This window comes from Chelonus insularis, unplaced genomic scaffold, assembly GCF_013357705.1.
Source record: "Chelonus insularis isolate UGA/USDA-ARS -01 unplaced genomic scaffold, ASM1335770v1 scaffold_277_pilon, whole genome shotgun sequence".
Taxonomy (NCBI): Eukaryota; Metazoa; Arthropoda; class Insecta; order Hymenoptera; family Braconidae; genus Chelonus; species Chelonus insularis.
The window spans coordinates 2,415,648-2,429,742 of NW_023276791.1; the positions used below are offsets into that span (position 1 = coordinate 2,415,648).

The 14,095-nt window shown below is 30.4% G+C and overlaps 4 protein-coding genes across 4 annotated transcripts; 2 read left to right on the forward strand and 2 right to left on the reverse strand.

Annotated features, from left to right (window-relative positions):
* Positions 1 to 156: 156 nt before the first annotated feature.
* LOC118073199 (Elongator complex protein 5) lies at positions 157 to 1,497 on the reverse strand. Its single transcript, XM_035093546.1, has 2 exons — positions 1,219 to 1,497; positions 157 to 1,105 (listed from the first exon to the last, which is right to left on the reverse strand). The coding sequence occupies exons 1-2, from the start codon at positions 1,283 to 1,285 to the stop codon at positions 303 to 305; spliced, it is 870 nt and encodes a 289-aa protein (XP_034949437.1). The 5' UTR covers positions 1,286 to 1,497; the 3' UTR covers positions 157 to 302.
* A 61-nt stretch (positions 1,498 to 1,558) lies between these two features.
* spn-E (spindle E) lies at positions 1,559 to 5,973 on the forward strand. Its single transcript, XM_035093727.1, is given in 5 exon segments — positions 1,559 to 1,821; positions 2,084 to 2,311; positions 2,393 to 2,693; positions 2,779 to 5,726; positions 5,728 to 5,973. Coding segments are annotated over 4 exon segments (3,687 nt in total). The 5' UTR covers positions 1,559 to 1,821; positions 2,084 to 2,119.
* A 1,278-nt stretch (positions 5,974 to 7,251) lies between these two features.
* On the forward strand, positions 7,252 to 9,245 carry heix (UbiA prenyltransferase domain-containing heix). The gene has a single exon (XM_035093813.1). It carries the CDS (start codon positions 7,259 to 7,261, stop codon positions 8,252 to 8,254), a length of 996 nt encoding a protein of 331 aa, XP_034949704.1. The 5' UTR covers positions 7,252 to 7,258; the 3' UTR covers positions 8,255 to 9,245.
* A 716-nt stretch (positions 9,246 to 9,961) lies between these two features.
* On the reverse strand, positions 9,962 to 11,761 carry LOC118073247 (uncharacterized). Its single transcript, XM_035093634.1, has 4 exons — positions 11,321 to 11,761; positions 11,119 to 11,242; positions 10,860 to 11,022; positions 9,962 to 10,553 (listed from the first exon to the last, which is right to left on the reverse strand). The coding sequence occupies exons 1-4, from the start codon at positions 11,414 to 11,416 to the stop codon at positions 10,193 to 10,195; spliced, it is 744 nt and encodes a 247-aa protein (XP_034949525.1). The 5' UTR covers positions 11,417 to 11,761; the 3' UTR covers positions 9,962 to 10,192.
* Positions 11,762 to 14,095: the final 2,334 nt, after the last annotated feature.

A 14,095-nucleotide genomic window follows, 5' to 3' on the forward strand; every position in this document is an offset into this window, starting at 1 on the left:
AGCGATGGATGAATAAAATAGAATGAAGATAGTATACTTGAAATAATTTATCTCTGTACTAAACTTCAATTGACAATCTTAATTTTGTGTTAACATTGTAATCTTATCATCGTTGTATAATGTAAAAAAAAACTAGGTTTTTTTAAAAAAAATTATAATAAATACACGACAGTAACAAATAATTGTGATTTAAATTTATTAATAAAAATAAAGGATTGTTTTATTAATATTTAAAATAGAATAAATTGTATCAATATTTTGTTACTTGAATATTCGAAATTCTTTTTTGTAAATAATAACAATTAAAATGGCAAATCGTCATCCGGATCTTCTTCATCAATATCATCATTAAAATCTGGTACATAATAAATTTGAGATTCCTTTACAGGATCATCGGGTTTTATTAAGTAAGGCAAAGGTGTTTGATTCCTTTGTTCTAATTCTCTGGAATTCATATCTGTTCTGAAAGAAGCTTGTGGTTTTATTGTTGGTTCAGATGATGTAGCCATTGTGGTAGCAGATTTTTCAATAATTTTTTCAGATTTAATTTCATTTGTAATGAGATCTTGGTTTATTGTTATTTCTTTTTTCAAAATTCCACCTCCTTGTTTGCGATGAACTACTGATACTTCATAAGAAACTTCACCAATTAATACTGTATCTTTACATTTGCCTAATTGAACATAAGTGGTACCAAGAGTTTCAATACTTGGTACTTTTTCTCTTCCAAAATCATATCTGTATATACAAATTAATTTATAAACATGTTGAGATAATTTTTCTACAAATTTTATAGCTTTACCTAAACCTACATCTACTATTAAAGAACTCAAACAATTAATAATTACAATCGATTTGTTATTTGTCGCAATGCTTTTCATTATAGATTCTAAATTGATCTCTTTTTTATCAGATATTTTATTAATATCTACTGAACAATAATCATGTATTTTCAAATTATTTGCAGGAAACATTGTTAATAAATCATCATAGTATGATTTTGGATGAAAAAATGATAAATAATTGATTTCCTGTGAAGTATTTGTAGAACTCCATATTTGCATCCATCCATTTAATAAATTTTCGGCATTCAGTGCTTCTTCATCTGAAAATTAATTATTATTTTTATCCTTAATTGTTAACTAATAATTCTACATTATTTAACAAAGAATAAAAAACAAATGAATGATAACTTAATTAGACTAATTGATACGTTACCTTCATCAATTACCATAAACTGAGCGTCTTGTTGTAAGGGTAAAGTTGAAATTAGCTTTTGTGCCATTTTTTTAATTGTTAAAAATTATTAATTAATATATTTTACTTTACACGGTAAACTAAATATTTTTTTACATTTTTTTAAAATTATAACCTCAACTTTAAAAACACACGTTGTTTTTCTTGAACATGTAGCGCTGTTAACGGAACAAATTTCAACTACTCTATGTGGCACCATAATCAAAATTAATCTTCTATTGAAATCTATTTTTTGAATAATTTAGCTACTGATTAATTAATTTACACATATTTAAAAAAAAATTAAATATCAAAAAAATTATTACTACAATTATTTCATCTCAGAAAAATTTTGTAAAGAAACTGCGACATTAATTTTAATTCAGTTTCGATTTATTGCGTATTTTGTTACACATGTTCTTCGATAAATAAATACGTCACACAATAATAAAAACGGTCGCCGGTACGATTACCGGATATTCTTAGAAGTTCTTTGTTCGATCGAAAAGTAAACAGAAAACTGATGAGGTACAGTGAAGTGACTCAAGATTCAACTAAGGGTTAAAATATTTGTAGTGATCTTTGGTAATTGAAATCAGTTTTTAATTAAATCTATTCAAGAAAAATTGTTTTGAAGTTCATTAATTAATCTCTAATTATTTACATTAAGAATTAGATATGCAATGTCGAAAAGGACACATCTCAATAGATATCTTATCAGACATGTGCTTCTTTCGAAATTGCATATTCAATTAAGTCCGTACTTTTGTTTAATAAATTAAAAGGCGATTTTCCTGTTAAATTTAATTATAAAATAATTGTATTTTTGCTTCATTTATTATTTTAGGTTTAAAAAACAAATCGAAATTTTTTAGTAAAGAAAATGGATCCCTTAGACCTTTTTAATCCCACTAAGAAAATGGGAAAAATTAATTTATATCGTGGTGCAAGGAAGGAATTATCTGTTGATAGCTTGAGTCGTTCAATAAGTATAGCTTCCTTAGCTGATACATATGCAACAGGAACCGATTATGCAGAAGAATATATTAAAAAAGCTGATCGAGAACTTTTTGAAGTAAGTATATGTATATATTTTTTTATCAAATATAGAGTTCGAACTTTTTTTTATCTCACTTAAAATTTCATTATTTTTTAGGCATCTAAATATTTAAGAGGTACCAATCATAAACTTGATAATGTATCTTTGGCTACTGATGCTCAAGCACCTCAATCATTCATGGAAGAAGAACAGGAAAAAATTTATAGAACTTACAACAAAGTGTATCAACCAAATTCAAATTTGACTATTAAAACAGTTCATTCTGATATCATTGACAGCATTACAACAGAACCAGTTACAATTATTCAAGGACCAACAGGATGTGGAAAAACAACTCAAGTTCCACAAATTATTTGGGATTACTATCACAAGAAAAAACTTTTCTGCAATATAATAGGTACGTTTGGCTATTTAAAAAAATTATTTTATCCTTTATAATATTTATATTTTTAAATAATTTTCTTTCAATCATTTCGTAACAGTTACCCAACCAAGAAGAATTGCAGCTATTAGTATTGCTGGTCGAGTTGCTACTGAACTAAAATGTCCACTCGGTTCACTTGTAGGATACAAAGTAGGACTTTCATCTCGCACCTCTTCCGATACACGAATTACTTATTGTACAACAGGTGTATTGTTACAAAAATTGATATTAGCAAAAAATTTAAATGAATTTTCTCATATCATAATTGATGAAATTCATGAACGTGATCAAGATATGGATTTTTTGCTTCTCGTGTTAAGAAAATTACTCTACCTGAACTCACATAATGTAAAAATAATATTGATGTCAGCAACGTTTCAAGTCGATAAATTTGCTAAATATTTTGCTTCGTATGTAGGACAATCTTTAACACCAGCTCGAGTTATTGATGTTACTAAAAGAAATTTTTACAATGTAAACGAATATTATCTCTGTGAGCTGTTAACTCTTGGTAAATTACCATCTGTAGAACCCAAAGAACCAAATATTTCGTCAGAAATGATTGATTTTGCTCGTCGATTAATTGTTGTAATGGATAATATAGATATGTCAGCAGATGATTCTGAACAAAATGATGCTCGTCCATCGATTTTAGTTTTTTTACCCGGAATACATGAAATCGAAGAGATGCACAATGCTCTTTCTGATCAAAAGAATGAACCATTGAAGTGGGATATTGTAGTTCTACATTCATCGATAACAAATGACGAACAACAGCAAATTTTTCGTCCAACTCCTGAAGGATATCGACGAATTATTCTTTCAACAAATATAGCAGAAAGTAGTTTAACAGTTCCTGATGTCAAGTACGTTATTGATTTTTGTCTAACGAAACTACTTACCTATGATCCTGTAACAAATTACCAAACCTTAGAACTTACTTGGGCGAGTAAAGCTAATTGTCAACAAAGAGCAGGACGTACAGGTCGAGTAATGGATGGAAGAGTTTACCGATTAATACCTAAAAGTATGTATAGAGATTTACCAGAAGAGAATCCTCCAGAAATAGTTAAAGCACCATTAGCAAATGTTGTACTACGTACGAAGCTTTTAGATATGGGTTCACCTCAAGCTTTACTTGCATTAGCACTTGATCCACCTGATTTAAGTAATCTCGAACGTACAATTTTAACACTTAAAGAAGCTGGAGGATTATTACATAACTCAGAGGATCGTTTTGATGGAGAAATCACAGATCTTGGTCGAGTAATGGCTGCACTTCCTATGGACATTCATATATCTAAAATGATTGTTTTAGGACACGTGTTCAGCGTACTGACAGAATCAGTTATTATTGGGGCGAGTATGGCTGTAAAAAATATGTTCAGTACTCCTTTCAAACATAAACTCGATGCATATAATACTAAATTGTTATGGGCTCAAAATAATTTCAGTGATGGTTTAGCATTTTTACATGCTTACAATGTTTGGAAGCGTGAAAAAAGTAGTTCACGTATTAAAAATGATGCTCAAGAGAAAAATTGGGCACGTATGAAATGCTTACAAATTCGAGTTCTTCGAGAAATTGAAGCATTAATACAAGAAACTAATGGACGGCTTAATTTATTAGGGATTAATGAAACTGTTGGTTCTAATAAAATTGTTTATGAAGAAAAAGAAAAATCTTTCATCCTTAAGGTTGTTTTCGCTGGTGCTTTTTATCCACAGTATTTCGTGACTAAATCTACCACTGATGAAATTACTAAGATAAAAATGCTTGGAGGATTAGATCCATTGAATACAGTCTATCTTCAAGGATGGCCAACACAACAACCAGGTATATTGTATGCTCGTCGTTTTCAAAAGCTTTTTGACAAATGTGCTGATCAAGAAAAAATTCAGGTGAAATTTGATAACACTTCGCGAGTGTATATTCAGTTTGAAAGAGATAATAATGGAAAAGGACTATCAGATAATCCAGGAGTGCCGTCACGAAGTGTCTATAGAGCTTTAAAATTGCGTAAGGTTCAAAAAAAAATGGCTATTCCTGTTATGAGCGTTGACGCTGCTATGCAAAGAGCTGAAAAATTAAAACTTAATACTAAAATATCTACTCATCTACTAAGAAGTATTGAAGAAAAAATTGAAAACCTATCAGTAAAAACTATTGCACCAAACCTACCTGGTCTTGACGTAACTAAAATTCCTCTTAAACTCACTTATTATGTTGATCCAGGATATTTTTGGGCTAGAGTTGATAATAAAGAGACTACTGATTATGAAATAAAAATTAAAAATTGCATACAATACATGGAATTTGAAAAATTTGATAAATCACCTGAAGTCGGAGCTCTAGTGTTAGCTCCAATGACAATGAATGATAAAACGGATTTTCATCGTGCTGTTATTAAATCAATTTCAATTACTGATAAAAAGAATATTTTAGTCCAAGTATTTTTCGTAGACTATGGTATGGTTAAAGAAATTCAACTATGTGACTTACGTCGTCTACCTAAAAATAATGTATTGACTGAAATTCCTGCTTTAGCATTTGAATGCGTTTTAGCGCTTATAAAACCATATGTTCAGAATACTTCATCTGCAGTATGGACTCCAGAAGCAAAAAAATTATTCAAACATATTATTGACACTGAAGCAACTGAACTTTATGGCTATGTATATTCAGTCGTAAATTCTATAGTACGTCTGACTTTATTTTGTGCTACTGAGTATGATAAAAAAATAAATATTAATGAATTATTAGTTGACAAAGAATTTGCAATACCTAAAGAGGAAGATTATTTATCAAAATATAATCATGAGTTAAGGAAAAACGTTTATCAATTTTCTGAAGACGAAAAAAGATATCATGAATATAGACAATTTTATTCAATTGAATCATATCCAGAAGCACCTGACGATAATGAATGTTCTCATTCTGTATTTCTAAATGGTCCTCATTCTCCTTTGGAAGTTCATATCGTGAATCTAACAAATACAAGTTTAGGGTAGAAAAGTTACCATTGCTGAGGAGTCAGTTAATTCAATAATACTTGAATCTAATCTAGTAGATCCTTCAGACACATTAGTCGTGGCTGGATCAGTAAGCCAAGGAGCTATAAGCAAAAATCTACATTTAAGAAATACCACTCTTATGCCGGGTATTCCTGGGTTGATACCTCTTATCGCTTTAATTTTCGCTCCACAAATTGAATTACGAAGAATTGGTTTTTTTTTTTTTTTGCTTCTTTAGTGAAGAAGTTATGTGTAATGATTGTGGGCAACAAGACGTGAAAGGGTGGGAAGGGTGGGGCACGGGAGAGAGAAAAAAGACATCGAATAGAGAAGAGGGGCAGGGAATCACGGGAACGGGATAAGAAAGTGGGAGGTGGAAATGTAAAGAGGGAGGAGTGAGGAGATGGTAGAAATACGAGGAAGAAAGGAGTGAGGGATGGGAAAGGTAAGGCAGTGGGGGCTAGTATGCAAGAAGCAGCGTACAAGAAGGAAGAGCATATGGGACGGACGAGGAAGAAAGGGAAAGAATAGCGGGGGCCAAGGATTGAGGTCGGGAACAGCGGCAGTAAAAGAGGGACGCGAAAAAGGGCAGGCCACGGCGATCGGGGGTTGGCACAGATGGTAAACGAGGAGAGGGCGTCAAGACAGGTACAAGCCGCGGAGAAAAAAAGAAGGAGGCAAACGGCAGCAGCAGGAGAGGGGAAAGAGAACGATAAAGCTGAAAGATAGGGAGGAGTGGAGACAGTGGAATAGAGAAGGAGAATCAACGCGGGAGGAGGGCAAAAGGGACACGGGAGCAAGGAGCCGGGGCAGGGATGGGGATAGGGCCCAGCGGGGGGGCAGGAGGCAACGACGGACACCCGCAAGGGCGGCGCAGCGAAACGGAAGACCAACACGCGAGCCGAGTGAAAAGAGGGCAGAGAAAAAGGGGTGCAAAGAAGAGAAGGAGGTGGAGACCGCGGCTGGGGAGAAGTACAGAGATGGCGGGAGGGGGGGGGTGGGTAGGGCGGCGGAAACTGTGCGGGGGTGTGATGGAAAAAATGGAGACCGTCGGCGACTGAGGAGGCAAGAGGGGGACGAAAGTGACAGGGGTGGGCGGGGAGAAGAGGAAAAAGAAAGGATGAGGTAAAGATAGGGGAAAAAAGAGGGGGGGGGGAGGGAAAGGGGAGGAAGGGCGGCGACAAGCGTGCAAGAGCCAGATGGGGAAAAAAAAAAGAACCGGGGCAGACAGGGCAAGCCAAAGAAAGGGGGGCTATGACCAACAAGCCTGTAACTGGTTTGATATATTTTATTACAACAGTTTAATAATTAATTGCATTATGAACCACAAGAAGATAAAATTTAAATAATAATATTGGAATTAACCTAATTCTTCTTGGTATTTTCACTACTAAAAATTTTAAATAAGAAGTTTTATAAAGTTTTTTAAGTAAGATAATGATAATGTTTTGAATATTATTACTATCTGAAGTATAATTAATTGTAAAATTAATCAATTTATTAAATTTTCAGACAAAATCACTATGTCAAATGGAATTCAGAGTCCTTCTAAGGACTTAGATACAAAAACGTCAACAAGTAAAATGAATGGTGCTTTATCAACATCAACATTGAATTCACCACTGATGAAATTATCATCATACTTCTCAGCAGTACGACCATGGTCATTAAGTGCTTCATTGATGCCCACTTTACTTGGATCAGCTTTAGCCTATCGTTTAACTGATTGGGACAGTTTTAGTTTAATCATATTTATCCTCACCCTCTACACAATTATTTCTGTGCATGGAGCTGGGAATGTTGTTAATACATATTTTGATTATATCAAAGGTGTTGACAGCAGTGGAAAAAGTGATGACAGAATTTTAGTTGATCATTTACTGTCAAAGGATGAACTAGTATCATTAGGAACACTATTATATACTGCTGGGTGTTTAGGTTTTGTGATTTTAGCCATGATATCTCCAGCTAAAATGGAGCATCTTGCCCTAGTATTTTTTGGTGGTCTATCATCATCATTTCTTTATACTGGAGGAATTGGCCTTAAATACATTGCACTTGGAGACGTTTTAATTCTTGTCATATTCGGACCTATTTCAGTTTTATTTGCTTTTATGGCTCAAACGGGTTTCGTGCAATGGGGAACAATATATTATGCAATACCACTTGCTTTAAATACCGAAGCCATTCTTCATAGCAACAACACTCGTGATTTGGAGAATGATAGAAGAGCAGGAATCGTTACTCTTGCTATACTTATAGGTCATACGGCGTCACATGTTTTATACGCTTTTTTACTTTTTACCCCGTATATTGCACTCGTTGTTTTAGCGTTGAGATACTCTGTATGGTTTCTTTTACCTCTCGTCACGCTCCCAACAGCGTTTAAAATTGAAAAACAATTTCGAAATCCTCTAACAATACAGAGTGTGCCTAAACAGACGGCCAGACTGAATATGTATCTTGGAATTTTGTATGTTATTGCTTGTCTCCTTGTAGAGACACTTCCATACTTATAATTTGATATAAATGAAAAAGAAAAATAGAATATATTGTGTATGGTATTGTAATAGTTCTGTCAAATAATTAATTTGTAAAAATATTGAAATAGCCAATTTTAATAGTTATTTAAATTTATTTATTCATTATTCAAATATTTAGATTGAACAATCTGAATATTTTATTGATAAAAAAATTTAATAATACAAATGCAACTGGACAATACATTAAATTGATAAGGACATTGTAAATATGAAATATGAATCTTCGATAGTTAATGAATTTAAATGAATAATTTTTTATTTTATATCATTTTAATATTAATTTATTTGACAGAACTAAGGAGCAAAAATTGTGGTGTATAAGGGATACATTTAAATATAAAAACAATAAGTAAAATTGCTACAAATTTTTCGGTAGCGCTGGGCCAATGCATTATCCTAAGTCGTTGACTCCTACAAAAAGCTTTTGCGATACTTTTTTACACGTTTTCATCGTTCGCGTTGTAATTAATCACGAATATCATACGATAATTAATTAATACTTCTAGAGGTTATCATAACAAAATTATAGAAAAAATTAACTTTAGGAATAATGCTATCCTTAAGAATCTATCTTTCTTTAAAATATATATTTATTTTCATTTACATAAGTAATAAAATATGAAAAAACATGGAAATATATACAACCATGACGATAGATAAAAGGTTCTCATTGATAAAAAAGAACGACAGAGTTTAGATAATGACATAATTATTGCTTGGATAAATACCAATGTAAAGTTTCTAGGTAACGTACTTATTTACACTCTGGGGTCGATTTTAATTTTATATTAATCATAAGGTAGACCTAATTAATGATAATGTGACGATGTTAAACATCTCCAGATTTATACAACATATTTCCATGTAGTTCAGGTGATATAAAAATTGATTTATTAATAAGAAATGAATGAATATAAATATTTATCATTTTTCGGTAACTATTGTATTTATAATATAAAAAATAATTTCTTATATTGAAGGAATTGTTTATTTTTTTAGTCAAAATATAATCTGGTTGTATCATATTAATTATCTATTGGATTTGTTTAATCTTCTATAAAAATATTAGCAGAAGTTATTTAAATTATTTTTTATCATTTTTAAGTTTTTAATTTGTAAATTGAAGTAAATTATTTAGAAGAAATGAGTCAACAAATAAAAGAAAAGTTATACAAGACTACTTTCATTTACTTAAATATCAGGAACTTAAAAAGAAACACATCACTAAATATTAAAATCTACAATAATCTCGATGATAAAAAATAACTAAGCAAAAAAAAGTATGTATGGTCAATAGCTTGAGAATGAAATATACAAATATTATCAAAAACACTATACAATTAATATTAAATAAATTACAAATTTGATTTTTAAAATCAAATTTATTTTAGTGAATAACCTTTATACTAATTTGATAATTTTAAATGCATTTAAAAAATGCTAAAAAAAGAAAAGTAGAAAATACAAGAAGATATATATTAAATCCCGTTATACATTAATGGTGTTACATATAAAAAACTACAATTAGAATAAAATACAAAAATCATTGTAATTTATTATTGAATGTATTTTAAATTTCCTTTGTTAAATCATATTTCGTCTTTTCTGATTACATCAATTTATTTGACATAGTGACACATAAAAAAAGAAGTATTTTTTATTAATTCAAAACTCTTTGCCATTTTCATTAAAGTGTTAAACTAAAAAAACAATGATTATTTATACTATAGTATTATTTGAATAAATCATTCAAATGAAAACTCTCTAACAGTACTTTCTTAAAAAAAAGTATCAGAACCTTAAAAACAATTTTTGGAAGTAGTATTTCTTTAAGTAAATAAAATAGAACTAACATTTCGATGTATTGAAAATAATTTCAAAACGAAAATGACATTAATGATTATGATTATAACTTTAAGAGAGATATCTGGATCTTACACTACTGACTACAGATATCATGTCTTCCATATCACTAGCATATCTGGAATCACTCATCACTCTGTGATGTATCATTCCACGACCAATGCTACTAACAACAGATTCTGTATCTTCAGTATCAGCTAAAGCTGATGCACCAACTTTTGGTGTATTACAAGAAAAATTGCCTCTGCCTCTTCCAATTTTTTGTACAATAAGACCTCCTTTGATAAATTTCCCACGACCTACGCTGCTCGTAACTGATTCCAAATCCTCAGCTCTAGCATCCTCGCTTGGAATATTCATCAACATAACTTGAGATTGAGTAAATGGTGCTCTCATCCTACCAGGCTGAGTACTAAAGAGTAAAAATAATGATTTAGAATACTATTCTTAATTATAGCATGAAAAATGTTTGAAAGTTCAACTTTTAGTTATAAATATATTGATAAAAGAATGCAAATAAATTTTTTGTCAAATTTGTTATAATAACTTTGAACGTTTAAGTTTAAATTACAGACAATAAATACATTTGAGAAATTTCTCCCAATTATTATCAATCTCCTAACATTATCAATTCATTGAATCATTCAATTTTTAATAATTTTATGTGATTTATTAATAGTTAGGCGTTTATTATCATAAATAAATAATTATTACCAACCTTGTTTCTTTACGTACTGGTAATCCACAAATACTTTCACTCTCAATAGTACTGAAATCATCTCGTGTTGATGCTAAATCCCAAGTCTCATTATCATCTACTGTAAGATCTACATAAGATTGTTGGCATGATGCTATAGAACCATGGTTTTTTAATGTGTAACCTGTTATACATAAAATTTATGAATGTCAATAATATTACTGTGTATGCATATAAAATAATTCTAATTTGATTTCAAAGGAAAAATAAGTTGACGTACGATAACGTTCCGTCTCAATGTATTTTCTATCAGGACATTCTTGAATATGTTTCTCTAAATCAGATGCAAACATCAAATGAGTTGCATTAAACGGACAAGTCTCTTTGAATTTAGGTGGAAAATTCTATAAAAAAATTGTGTTAAAAAATTAATGACGAAAAACGAAAAAATTTTTGTAAATGATTCTTAAAAATTTATTTACCTTTGCACATCTAATTAAATGTCGCTGTAAACGAGATTTATGTATAATATGATTTTTATCATATGGACAAACTACAGCTGTTTCTTCTTTTTCCATTTGTGTATAATATTTCTAATAAATCTAAGAATTGAAGTGAAAGTCAAGTTTAATACGCAGTTAAGACTATTTTCCGCTTGAACACAACCATGTACAAGCCACTTCTTTGTTCTCTCAACACGTGTTTGATCGCTCAGTGCAACTTAACACTTGCTTTTGAAATGCTTACGTTAACAACTCAAAGATTTTATAATGTAATTATTTTGTATGTGTATTCATACAATAATATAATTTTCGCAAATTAATTATTAACAATCGATTAATAATTTATGGAAGAATTTAAATATATTAACGATTTACAAGTTAAATATGCTTATTAGTTTCGATGTTTACGAAGGTTGTTTTGAAATTGATATTCAATTTGACTCTATCGGTATAGTTTGAACGAGTGATCAAAAAAAAAAAATCGATTATTAATTTTATCCGTGTATGAGGTATCGATAGTAATAATTTCGATCTATTTTTCATTCTATTTTCATTTCATTAGCATGCAAACAATAAACATAGAAAAAACTTAGTTTAATGTTATTCATGAAATATTTACGATAAAAAACTAATTTTTTTAGAGTATTTTTAGCGCGCAAAAAATTATGATTTTTATACTTTGCATTTATTTCAAAAAATGATTTATTGCCACAATTTCTGGTATGTATTAAATTATTTATTTGTTTACACTTGATTTTATTTATTTATTCAAAAAAAGAAAAAAAAATATAGGGCATTTTTTATTGGCTTTATTATTTTGAAGTGTTTAGTAAAACAATATTATTTTACGTACAGGTTATATAACAAAATCATTTGTTACATAGGCAGAACTAATTGCCAAAATATTTTGGTCTATTTTATGAATGAAAGCCCAGACCATATCAACAGGCGGCTCTACTACGCAGCGAACAGTTGAATCGATTTATGCTTTTAACCACCCTCTCTAAGTTATTATATATATATCAACCATATTTTCTATATAGAGCAGAAGAAATTTTTCCGCTAAGTAGCTTTCAAATACAATAAAATATTTCAACTATTTCTGAGCATAAATTCTGTAATCTCTGTTGATAGTAAATTCTTGAAATTCCTTTACTACAAATCCTATTAAATTCATAAATTAAAATTGTAGAAATTCTTTCATTAATATTCACTCATTTCTACTTTTCAATGAAATAAATTCATAAATATGACTTCTAAATATTGGCACAAGTAAGGATTTTTATTTTAATGAAGTTGTCAATCAGAATAAGCATCAAAATCTATTTTCAATGTTGTGATTGGCATATTTAAGTAGTATAAACATGTTTTTGTCAGCCGTCATTCAAATTTTTATTTATTTATTCAAAGGTACTTTAATTTTAAAAATGTCATAAAAAGTAAGTAGTTTAATCAATTCTTATTTTCAGTGAAGAAAACAGAAATGCAAACAATTCTTTTGGGATCTAAAAATGTGCAAATCTCCAAGAAAATATGTGAGAATACTGGCGTTGCTGTTGAAACAAATAATTACGGAATTATGATAGCAGAAGATATCCAGAATATTCTTATAGACAGGTTGTATTTTTTAATATTTTTTTTTTTAAGACATGATGATTTCTTTTTTCTCCTTTCCTTATTTTCTGTATTCCGTTGCTTCCTTTGACTCCAAGCAACAAGCCATGCGACAGCAGTGATTCGCTACCCCAACAATCCACAGCTGACGTCAATGATTCCTCTAACATCACCCCGCTGTCCTGAGTGTCCTCCCAACTTCCGTTCGACCTCCTCTTACCCTGATCTACGTGGGCGCGAGCTATTGTTGAAAATCAAAAAATATGAAATTCTCGTTAAAATGAATAATGTCTAAACTCAACACGTGCCTAAATCCTTAATTTGTTAAAACATTAATACACAAACCCACTTCTTAAGTAATCTTTTATTCATCTCCATGATATTAAATCATTAAAATAATACTGTTTTTTTTTCAGAATAACAGTAATCAGATATTATTCAAGTTTTTGATTAGGATGAATTGGCTAAATAAAAGTAATTCATGTAAAAAAAAGCAGAAGCTTCATCCATCATGATTGAAATTCATGGAAAAAAAATAATGGAGAGGAAGAAAATAATCAGCAATGTGATGGAAAGAACACATGATCCTAATACAGAATAGTTGAAGAATAGGAAGTATTTGTTTTCCTTCATTCTCATGTATGCTTCTCTATACACAGAAGTAGAATGGCGACAGCGTAGGCGTTGAAGTAGTGTTCGAATCACGTGGGAGTTTAGTTCATTGTAGGGGTAAATCGCTTGAAGAGACAGAGGGAGAGAGAGGGTTGTATGAGATACTGGGAGAACTGGAAAATCGAGCAACATGGAGAAACGAGGGGAAGTACCAGGCCAGGTCAAATATTTGTTTGTTCTCTGGATGCTACCATATATCAGTAAAGCATGTGAACATATCTCATATTTTACACTTAAACTTTTAATTAATTCATGAATAAATATTCACTTTTATATCACAGTTCACTACGCACCTTCACTATCAGACTATTTATATTTAAATTTATAGAAAATGAAAAAATACGAAATGGCAAATAATCATATTGGGTTGAATAAATTCTCATTTTTGAAATTAAAATAACCATGAAAATTGATATTGCCATGCTTTTATGGTTATTGAGCATTGAAAAAAGCTTTTATAGTTTGTTT